The following is a 12,194-nucleotide window of genomic DNA, read 5'->3' as shown; positions in this document are numbered from 1 at the left end:
TTTAAGTTAAGATGACTGTGGAAATTAAGTGTATTGCAAAGTTGAATTGAGAAAGAATAAACTAGTTTTATTTGAGAAAGGACTTGTATCGCTGAAGTTCTTCGGAAATAATTCTTACGAGTAATTAACAAACGACCAGAGACGTAACAATACAGTAGCTGTATGCTTGGTAATTCTTGTATGGTTTCAGAATTTTACAAGAGCTTAAATCAATACATCAGAAAATTTGTACTTATCAGATTAAAGGATGTACTTATCAGATTAGACATTACAGATCTACTCATATCAATCAGCTCATTATCATTTAACTAACAGTTGTGAGATTGTTAAATATGTAATTAATAATAATGGAATATTGAAAATACAGTTCTTTAATACTTTTTTGAGTTTTATTTGCTATTAAAACTTATCAGGTTTTCAAGTCTATAAACACTTTCTTATAGGAGTTTCTATGAAACTTTCTATAATTTTCTTCTTTGGTTCTTTTTAAAAATACCTACATTTTAGCAAATATCTGTTTTTTTTAGGTCTGGATGGGAATCATATTTTTTCTAATTTATTTCACATGAATGTTAAACTATCATCTTGATGTTTGTGACATGTAGCTACGTAAATAAAGACATACACTGATATTGTCAGACAATATGATGAAAGATGATGCATTTTTATAATCTTACCTTAGAATGATACTTCTGTAATATTATCCCCCTTGATCCAGTTCTGTCACCAAATTATTTGTTGGTTGTGAATTGAGTAATATCATTAAAATTAGGGTGGGTTTGAAATCAGGTGCTATATTTGGACTTTAAGTGACTTGTAAATACACCGAGTGTTGAGACACTTATATATGAGAGGCCCATTAAAGTTACTTAATTGTTATTTCTTTCTTCTTATATCATCAGTCAGAACTGTAAATATTCTTTTTTAGGAAGTATTTATGATAGCTTTTAGGCTTGTACAATTGCCACAGGATCAAAAATATAAATATGAAATCCAAGTTTCAAATTATTTAATTTGATGTGAAAATAAGAAAATTATTTGGATCTTAGACTAAGTATACTAATGCTGATAAAATCATAAAGTGAAATAGTATACCTCTTTTTTTGTTATAATCATTTCTACATGGTATTTATTGTTGTTATAAGCTATATTTTGTTAGACTAGCTGAGGATACCCATCAAGGAAGCAAGAATTGTATAAAGGACAATATTAGATAATATTCCCTTTCTTTTGTTATTAAACCTCCATTAGGTGCTAAATGTATATTCTGCTTTGTGGAAAATAGTAATTGAATCATTTAATCAATTAAATACAGGTGTCTTTCAGTTTAAAGCCTAAAGTGTATAAAAAAGTGGAAATATGCCCTATTTCAAGTTTTTTTCATCCCTCATCTCAGGCAAAACCTGAACACAATAATAGCCCAAGTAAACTGTTGGACAGTTTCCAGTTACCATTTCAAATATTATGAAATTAATTGAGCCAGCCACTTCAGGGTGATGGAAGCTAATACATATAATGAATTATCTTTATTTTAAGATGTTTGTTAGAGGGAGCTACTCATCATTATAATACAATATCTAGAAACTTATTATGATGTAACAAAGAAGCTTTGTAAAATCTATAGAAATAAGGGTGTGATATAAATATGAGTAATCAGTGAAGTGTTCGGTATTAGTCAGCAACTTGTTCATTTCACTGTTACAAAAGTTATTTAATGTTAGTAGTGAGAATTATCACAACTATTCAGTTACTCAATTGATTAGCAATGAAATTCTGTGAGTTAGGCATTCAATTAGTCTTGGAATTTCTAATGAAATGTATGTGAACCTAAGTCTATATCATTTTGTCAAAGTGAATGTAGACTGTAGCAATTGTTATTGAACAAATAAATTAATTTATCATTAAGTAGACTTGACTTGTCACTGTTTTTACCAAATAATCCAAAAGAACCCACTCATTGTAAGAGCACATTAGAACATTGTGATAAGTTTAACATAACATTTTCACTTTGTAAGAACCTGCTAAATCTATTAATTTGGGTATTTTTGTTATAAAATGTTTATTAGTTTTGTTTTTAGGGTAAAACTTTTAAAAAATTCCATGTATTATTCGTTGTTGCTTCAAGTGTAACGAATGTGACCAAATCGATATTTTTGTCATTTTTTCAAGTTATTTTGGATATAATGATCATCAAAAACCTTGTGGTTCATAAAAATACGACACAAGTAGTATGGTATTTTCTAGTAAACTGATTTACCAACAAGTATCAGATACTTGTATCCACTAATAACAGCTAATTTGACCAGGAACTTTGTGGAGTAGTCTGTGTTTGAAAACCTGACTCAGTTTTCTTGTTCGTAAGATATAATAAGACTGGAGAAGTTTAATAGAATTAACAGTCTTTATCACAAAACAAAATTGCAGCACATTTACTAGCACACATGAAAAGACAGTTGCTTCTATTGGATTGTTATTAGATTTGCAACTTTCTCTCAAGACAGATCTCTGTAAAAATAAATATGTTCATCTTCAAGATGAATGGAAATTGTAGATCTACAGATAGAACTGAACCAACAAAGTATACTCTAATTCAATAGATAAACTTGTTTTTGTTTTTTTACCAGTCAACAGTGTAACCTCATGACCCTTGTTTGTCACAGTATTTGTCAGCTGTACGTAACAAACAGATATTATCAACTTGGGTAGCAAAGGATGTTACAGTCACTGATGCTGTATGCTGTATCTATTAAATTTATAAATGTTAAAGTTCAATTTGCTAGGTGTTTTATATAAAGAATGAGCAATATCTGTAAATATAACACAAAATCCAGTTTAATATATTTGTCTTACTCAAATATTATCACATGCATGCTTGCTAAAACCAGCACAAACTGAATATTTACACATTGAAAGTTGAGAGACCTTCCTTCATGTTGTAATGAGAAATGTCAGAATATAAAATCATTCACTCAAAATATCATAAAAGAAAGCACAGCAGTGTAATATATGTTACTTTTGGCAAAAACAAAATGATCCTCACAGTTTTTTGTTTTGTACTTTTCAACCACTCATAATGGTTTATTTAACACTACACTAAATATTTTGTTAGAATTTTTTTTTGTACGTAATATATTTTACGTTATAGTTCATACACATTATTATGTTTTGTATTGCAAGTTATACTGTTCATTTTATTTAGCAGAAGTTGTTTTACTTTTGTATGTATTATCACCTGTTGGAATTTTTATATGAAAGTTGTGGTATTCCTGGTAAAAAGTTTTGCTCATAGAGCAATCAGTTAGGCTTTCTAAGTAGAAGGACCTTAACACCCAAAAGTTTGAAAAGTGCAGAAATATTAATTTGCAAGAGCACACCCACAACACACTACAAAAAAAAAGTGAACAAAGGCAAGTGTTTACTGGTGGACATCAAACTCATAAGAGCAAGATGAAAACTTTGTTTAAAAAACTTATCACTTCAGTTTATCCTTCCTGTAAGTTAAACTAACACCTAAAGCTAAAATATAAAAGTGAAATTCCAAGTTAAGCTTAGAGCACAGTGAAAATAAAATCCACATTCAGCTTAGATTCTAACAAGATAACTAGACTTCTCCAAGTTTAAATCAATATATATCACTCTAATAGAAACTCATAAGCTATTCCATTGACTATGTGTGCAGAAGTTTTGCAAGCTGTACACCATATAGCATTCAACTACTAGAGGTGGACCATACCCTATATGCGAATCAGCAGTGAATGACTTAAAATTAAATCCACAAGTTTCTGCAAACAAAAGTCACACTAAAGTTATAAAAGCCACACAAATCAATTGATTAACAAAGTAAAAGGGAGTTTAAAAGAAAATAGGTTAGGCTTAAAGGTTATATATAAGTCTAAAAATCCTGTCTTACAGAGGAAATCATGGCTTTTTATACAAAAACAAAACATACAAAGAGCTAAGTTTGCATACAAAATTCACATCACATTCAATATTTAAGTCCACTGAAAGTGGAGCTCTAAAGCATGATTGCCCCTGAACTTAAATAAATCACTGACAGGAAAGATAATTTTCTATTTCTGGATGTCATGTTCTATCTTCCTTACAAGAAAGTCAGTTAATTGCATGTTTTTAAAACAGGGAAGGTTAAAAAGCTACTTAAGTGATTCCCAGCTTTCTAACAAAGAACTTTAAAAAAAATAATTTTTGAATAATTCAACATAAGGGAGTAGTAAGAAATTTCACCATCCTGTACTACAGAATATTGCCAGTATAAAAATATGAAGGCTCAAGACTCATTTACATTGATGTAGTAAAAAATCGATGTGTAGTTGAAGGTTTTAGAGCTAGGCATTATTAATCTGGAAACTAAGAGCTATAACTTCTTCAACATCATAAATATATATATTTCTGTTTCACACATGTATAGTTAAAACCATGGAACCAGCCCTTTACAGAAAGAAAAAATATCATGATTTGACATATAAAAGGGATCTTCTCTTAAACAATGAAGAGGTAATGGATTACAGTGACTCTAAAAGTACAGGAGTTGGAATCGACACACATAGCTCAGAACGAAAATCTAGGACTTTGGTAAGGAAATGGTGCTAAAAATATAAATATATAAGAAAAGTATGTACAAATTTTGGAAATATATCTAGTTACACATTATAAAACTGTGATTTACAAAGTGTGTCTTTAGACAGTCTAAATAGGTCATATTTGTAGTTGTTAAGTATTATGTATAAAACTTTATCAAAATAATTTTTTAATCAAGTTTAGGTATTGTTCTTAGTATTATATATATATATATATCTTTTGTTGAAATACATAAAGGTGGCAACTAATTATCCCCTGCTTAAAAAACAGTAGATGAAACTCACATTCCTGTCTATGTACTGTCTGTACAAGTAGAGAAAGTTGTTAGTTGTTTAAAACTGTGCAACTGAGCATAAATATTTATTCTTATAGCAGTTAGTCTATAAAAAGGTATCCTAAATATCTAAATCTTTGATATGTGTAGTGTGAGACAATATTCTAAAATTTGTTGCAAGGAGATAACCATAAATTAATATGTATATATTCTGCTATATTGATAACTAGAGTTATTAATTATAGCTATAATACACTAAACTAAGTTGGATGGGAAATTTAGAATTTTATTTGTTTGCTTCTTCCAGTGTTTAGTATGTTTAATTGGTGTTTATTATGAGATGGGCCGAAATGCTAACTAGTTTCAGTTTCAAATAATATATATTTTAAATAACAGGTTATATAGCTGTTAGTACTACAGGGTTGACTGATGGATGGAATTTATGTGAAAGAATTAAACACAAGATACCAATTCATATGTAAAATTTTTTTAACATTTATTTCACTTGAAATATAAATATCACAGACTATCCAGTATAATAATTCCAGATTATAATTATACACAATGTCTTTAATCTGAATATTTCAATTAATCCTGTTTTTCTCAACATTTAAAGAACCAAAAAATTAATTTACTACAAAATTGGATCTTGCTACGTCTTGGATCTACTAATATTGGGTAGCTGATTTTGTAAGGTGACTGTTTAACTTACTGGTGAGTTAACTGTTGGATAAGGGTACCTCTAAGGCCTAGCTTAGTATAAACTTTTATACTCTGTTCCCACAGGGTCTTAACCATTTAAAACATTGTTCAAACTAAACTCTGGAAATTGATAAACACATATTCACTTTATGTTTACAGTACATCATGTGCTATAGCTTATGTTTTGCAAGTCTTGGTGCGTAGCTTCCACAATACAAGACATATAGTTTTAGTGTAACTATCTCTACTATCCTAGAAAACGTTTTATTCTAATGACAGCAGTAACTTTCAAGCCACATTGTATGAAGCTATATACTGTTGCGTCAGCGAGGTCATATGACTAGTGTGACGCCACGTTTCTAGAACTATCCTGTACCTTGGCGAATGCTCTAGCATTTACTAGATATAGGGTAGACTGGTATATAAAAGAGGGTGACAACGTGACGGACAATAATGTGATGTGTGCGTAGACAGTGAGTAATTGACCTGTAGTCAAAGAGTATTATTGAAGTTGAGCACGTTCGTTGTTACAGCGTGAGCGTTGTTGAAATTAAGTGTATCGTAAAGTTATATTCGGAAAGAATAAACCAGTTTTATTAAGTAAGGACTTGTGTCGCTAAAGTTTCGTCGGAACGAAGTTACGGAAAGTTAATTAAGAAACGGAGACGTAACAGTACTAAAGAGAGAGGGAGTAGTGGCTTTATATGTAAAAGGTGAGTTACATCCTGTTGAAGTTGAGGATATCAAAGCTAATAGCAAGGAGATTGAATCCATTTGGGTTTCTATTAGTGGTGATAAAAGGAAAGGGCTTTTAGTGGGAATTTGTTACAGAATACCAGATGATTCTGATGAAATTAATGAGACACGTTACAGTGAGATTAAGATTTCAGATGTTAATGAGGTCATAATTATGGGTGATTTTAATTTCAGTCATATAGATTGGGAAATGCTAGAGTCAAACCATCAAGGAGAAAGATTTTTTTAAAACAGTTCAAGATGGGTTTGTTCACCAAGAAACCTACTGCAAACAATGCTATTTTAGGTTTACCATTAACTCCTAATATAGAAATGGTTGAGAGGGTGGAAATTGGTGAACATCTGGTTGCAAGTGATCATTGCTCTATTAGGTTCAATGTTTTGCTGCATACAGAGATCAGAAATAGTGATATTTTGGTTACAAATTAAAAAAAAGCAAATTTTGAATGGATGTGACAAGAATTATCTGTTGTGAATTGGGCAGCTGAGTTATTTGGAGACACTGATCAAATGTGGAAGTTTCTTAAAGATAAATTTTTAAATATTCAAGGTAAACATATTCCTTATAGAAAGAAAAGGGTGGCTGCAAGTAAAAAACAGGTTGGCTAACAAACAGTTTAAGAGATAAAATTAAAGAAAAGCATAATAAATTTAAGAAATTTAAATTGAATGTTATGGCAGTAGATTTAGAAGATTATAGAAGATCAAGAAAGTTGGTGAAACGCGAAATTAGGAAATCAAAAAGGATGTATGGGGAAATATAAACATTAACATAAGGATTTCTTTAAATACATTAAGGGTAAACAAAATGTTAGGATGGGAGTAGGACCCTTGAAGGAGAATAAAGGAAGGCTTGTATTTTATTCTTATGGGGTGGCTGGGTTATTAAATTCTGCTTTTTCTTCAGGTTTTACTAATGAAGATTGAAGCAGTATTCCAAATCTTGGACAGTTCATAGATGGAAACAAGGTCGAATAAGATGATTGCAATGATTCTGTGCTTGTTAAGAAAAATTGGGAAGTTTAAAGAATGATAAGGCACCTGGGCCAGATAATAGTTCCCCAAGGGATTTGAAGGCTGTTGAGGATTACTATTTTTTGTAAGTCCTTGTAAAGTAGGCAGGTGCCAAAGGATTGGAAATTAGCTAAAGTTGCTCCTATTTTCAAGGGAGGTAATAATAATTGTTCAAGTAATTATAGGTCTATTAGTCTTACATTAGTTGTAGGAAAAAGTTGTAGGAAAATCTGATTAAAGATGCTTTGCAAAATTGTTTAACAAAGTTGAGAGTTCTATTGGATAGTCAACATGGTTTCACTAAGGGAAAATCTTGCCTTACTAATCTTTTGATAGTCTTTGGAAATGTTACCACTTATGTTGATTTGCTGTGTCTGGATTTTCTGAAAACATTTGACAAGGTGCCACAGTAAAGGCTTGTAAAAAATTATCTCTATAGAAATGTGGGAATAAGTTAGCTAATTGGATAGAAGAGTAGCTGGATGGAAGAAAGAAGTAGGGTTGTTATAAATGGAGTTCAGTCAAACTGGATTAATGTCACAAGTGGGGTAACTCAGTCTTAGGACCTTTGCTCATTTTTATTTACATCAATGACATAGATGATGGAATGGTCAATAAATTACTTAAATTTGCTGATGATATTAAGGTCTTGGGTGTTGCTAACTGTGAAGAGGAAACTGCTACCTTACAAAAGGATTTAGATCATTTAGTGAGTAGGGCAAATAAATGGTAGATGGCTTTTAATTATAATAAACACAAGATAATGCATGTGGGTTATCATAATTTGAATTATAAGTATAATTTGGATGGAAGTAACCTTAAGAGTGTCATAAAAGAAAGGGATCTTGGTGTAACAGTTGATCAGTCTGTTAAGTCATCCAAGCAGTGTGCTGTTGCTAGTGATGTATGTATGTGAAGGAAGAAATAATGTTAATTTAATTCTTCACCTATCAAAAAAATATTTTATACTACTACACTGTGGCTGATAATCTGGGGTAGGAGCACTCAATAGCCAGGGACCTTCAAATGGCCTCAAATAATATTAATGTAATTAATATAAATGAATATATAGCAACAAAATCAAAATTGTTGTAATATGTTTTGTTCAGATGTTACACATGGCTTAAAAAAATACAATGAATCTTGCAAAATTTACTTACAAAAATGTTTCTGTTTTAATTGGAGAGAGCAGGGAGCTCCTAAATCTAGTCATACATAACTACCAGTCAGGTACAATTTTTGATATAGTGTTACACAAGTAATAGCTGCTGAGTCTTTCAATGACAAGAATTTTTTGTTTATGCCTGTTGCTCCAGCATGTAAGTGCTACTTTAAAACATACATCAAAAGAGAAACATTATTTTTTATGCTTTAATAATTCAAATATTACCTTTACAGTGGAGCATTAACACAGGTAAAATATATTACAGGTTGAAATTAATAAACAAAATGTTAAGTCAGTCATAGTGTATACCATCTTCCATGAGTGCTCACTTAGCATTTCAATCATAAAATATGATGAAAGTACCAGTTTGATTTTCACTTTCCTTCTGGATTGCATTTATATAAACTTTTGTGAAATATGAAAACTAAAATTCTCAACTGCTTTGAATTTAAGGTAGATGTAGATGATTTCTAGAATTGGTACATATGATGATATGAATTTTTTTAACGAAAATATTTTTTTGTATAATAATTTATTATTACTTCTGAATGTTGTTTTGCTTTGAAGTCTTATGGAAGGATCACTAAAGGGTCATCTTTAAGTAAGTCAGCTAATCAGGAAAGAGAACAACCCAAACAAATGAGTGACTGTCTTCATGTACTTTATATATCAGTATTTCATTTTGAGATTTTCCTTTATTATTACATTGTAAGAATTTGGAAAAGTTTAAAAAGTATTAGTAACTTGTATATTTTTATACCTTTAGATTTGACATTCATAAATATTAACTAATATTAGTATTTCCTGTAAAATTGATTAATAATGTTACCTTTATTGTTTGGTTTGTTTGCATTTTTATGTAATAACTATATATAACAGATCAGTTATTCTTATTCTTTGAATACTGGTGGTGAGCAATTACAAATCCTAGTACAGATGCAGCTGGGTTACTTTATCCCTTAAAGCTTAATGAAGGTTGCTACTGTATGAAACCAAAACTGACTATTAGAACACAACAGAATTTGAATTTAAAGTTCTGCTTAAGAAGTTGTTTCATTCATGTAGTATAGTTGGGCGGTATAAATGCAAGTAACTGTAATGTTTTTTATATTTATCAAATTCTAATTCATATAAATATTCTCAAAATTTTTGTCATTCCTGCAACAGTTACTTGTCCATAGAATGTGTAATTTATGTTAGTAACAATAAACACACACATATAAAATCTGTATAATGATAGATATCCAAACAATGTCTTACTTTTAACATTGATTTGATATCTCTTTATAATGCTTATATTTACATTTATCTTTTTTTTTTTAAACAAATATGTCTAATTCTTGTAAGTTAGATATCAATCTCATCAGTGTATAAAAGTAAATTTATTTATTTTTATCAGAGATCTTATTATTTACAAAATAAGACAATAATATACAGTTACTCACCTTGGAAAACTTGTCTAATTGCTGTATGTCAGTTTTGTAATTCCTGTATATTTGTAGTTGTCAGTTTTGTAATTTCTTTATATATTTAGTTGTCAGTTGCAAAAACAATTTACGTGTGTGAGGTGTGCGCATGGTATGTAAATTAACCTATTCATTCGCATTTGTTATAAGTATTCATCTTTCAGGAACAGAAGCGACAAGTGAATGGAATTTCCAATCCACATAAGGAATATGTGAAACAACCTCACGTTGATGTAGAGCCAGTAAGTTATTAAATATTCATCATCTGTAAAAGATGCAACATTATGGCTGAGTGCAGAGTTGTTTATCACGGCCTATTATAGCTTTTAAACAAGTGGTATGTAGAAACAATATCTCACATTTAGTATCAAAACTAAGTGGTTGATTGACGTGTTCCACACAAACTAAAACCCAAACTGAGTGCTTCTAAGAATCTGTTGTTTTCACTATACTTGTTTGATAAGTGTATCACACAAAAAAATATATTGATTTATTCACTTGGCTGTTATAGTTATTGAGTGCATCCTAGCCATATTATGATCACATAACTGATATTGCTTTAACAGTGTAAATTTATAAATGTAAAATTTATTGAGGTGTCTGGGTGGGCTCAAGCCCCTGCCTTCCTGCCCTTTCCGAAATTATTAACAACTACAAAAATATACACCTGATTTCAAATATTGCTTGCTGTGAATTTTTAATAAATAAAAGAAGATTTCAGCTTTAAAATAAATGGAACACAGGGTCATGTAAGACTTTACAGTAAAAGCAAATAATTGTAATATGTTCTTATATGTTAATATGCAAAAATTCACTGTGTAATTTCAGATCATAAAAGTATTTATAAGACCAACTGAATAGAAGTAAATAGATCTGTTAGCTTCTTATGGATTTTAAACCACAACCCCCCATAGTCTCCTCTACCCCCCGCTCCACCCCAAGAATATAATGATGGCCGTATGATGCTTGAATAGTTGTCCTTTGATAAGCCACATTCATCCACAGACAAACAAAAAATAGTGGATAAAAACCAAAGAAATCTAGGCAAAGGTTTAAAAGAAAGATTTTTCATTTTTTAGGAGTCATAATGTGCAATTTTCATTGCTATTAATATTCGTAAACTGCTCTCCATTTATAGACAGACAGAAATGACAGATAAAACCACAGAGGTCAATGTAAGATGATGTCAAAGAAAGACTTCTGTTGGTTTTCATTTTTAGCAGTCAAACAGTTACAATAATTATTGTTCTGTGTCTCACCTTATTGTACATAAGTAGTTCAGTTACACCAATTCTTTTTGTTTTTAATCAGTCAGATTTATCTCATCATTAAAGCATACTTGTAATATGTTGTTACACAGTATGTTGATTATTCTGATAGTTATAGTTCTATGCCTCACCTTTTCTGTAACAAATGTGTGTCTCTTGTAATTATTTCAGAATTTCTGTGAATCTGTTTTAATTGAGTATTATTGCATCATAATATCTAGTAGCTGGTGAATGTTCGAAAATTTAGATGTAGACTGTGTAATTGTGAGTTTAGCCATAAATAGCATATAGTGGTGATTTCTAAAGTGAAACTATCACACATTGTATTGTAATAACAGAGTAGAGAAGAAGAATTTGTCTTGTCAGTTGTGGTCTAAAGTAATTGAACGAGCCTGTGTGGACTTTGATACAATTGTGATAACCAACAGTGTAATGAACATTTGTATATATATGTTTGACTTGTTTTAATATATTATTTTAAAACAAGTGAACTGTGCTGTTTGTTTATTGTTGAAATTTATTACCAACAATTCACAGACGTCTACTGTAAAGCATCTGACCCATACCTAAAACCTGATAGTGGCGAGCCAGTCAGGTTCTACAGTGGTAAACAGTGGTAGAAATAGACATAAACAACTAGCAAATAGGCCTATATATTCATAGCTGTAGTGGTATCAAAAATATTGAAGAGGTCACAATCACACTATATAATAATTTTGACTGATTTTGATAAGTAGATAGAGAGGGGCAAGCGACTTGTGCTCAAAGATGGTAATCTGCAAGAGCTTGTTAAACAAGAATTAGAAGGAGAAGAGCATCAGCAGAGGAGAGGCAAAGAAGAGAGGAAGAAAGAGAAAGACTGAAAGAAGAACATGAGTGTGAAATACAATCCCAAAAAGTTGAGAAAGAATAAATGGAGGGAAATTGGAGACTGGAAATAGAGAGAATAAGAG

The 12,194-nt window shown here is 30.6% G+C and overlaps 1 protein-coding gene across 5 annotated transcripts in view; it reads left to right on the top strand.

Moving 5' to 3' along the window:
* LOC106464389 (nuclear protein MDM1-like) overlaps nucleotides 1–12,194 on the top strand; it is a 67,139-nt gene that overhangs the window by 11,214 nt on the left and 43,731 nt on the right. For 4 of the 5 annotated variants that reach the window (XM_022392076.1, XM_022392073.1, XM_022392077.1 and 1 more), the window contains 2 exons: nucleotides 4,427–4,590; nucleotides 10,138–10,215. In XM_022392076.1, coding sequence (XP_022247784.1) covers nucleotides 4,435–4,590; nucleotides 10,138–10,215 — 234 coding nt within the window. In that variant the 5' untranslated portion in view covers nucleotides 4,427–4,434. The remainder of the gene's footprint in view (nucleotides 1–4,426; nucleotides 4,591–10,137; nucleotides 10,216–12,194) is intronic. The other variant, XM_022392074.1, reaches the window with a different exon arrangement.

Source organism: Limulus polyphemus, unplaced genomic scaffold, assembly GCF_000517525.1.
Source record: "Limulus polyphemus unplaced genomic scaffold, Limulus_polyphemus-2.1.2 Scaffold1636, whole genome shotgun sequence".
Classification (NCBI taxonomy): domain Eukaryota; kingdom Metazoa; phylum Arthropoda; class Merostomata; order Xiphosura; family Limulidae; genus Limulus; species Limulus polyphemus.
This window is presented reverse-complemented; position numbering and strand designations above follow the sequence as displayed.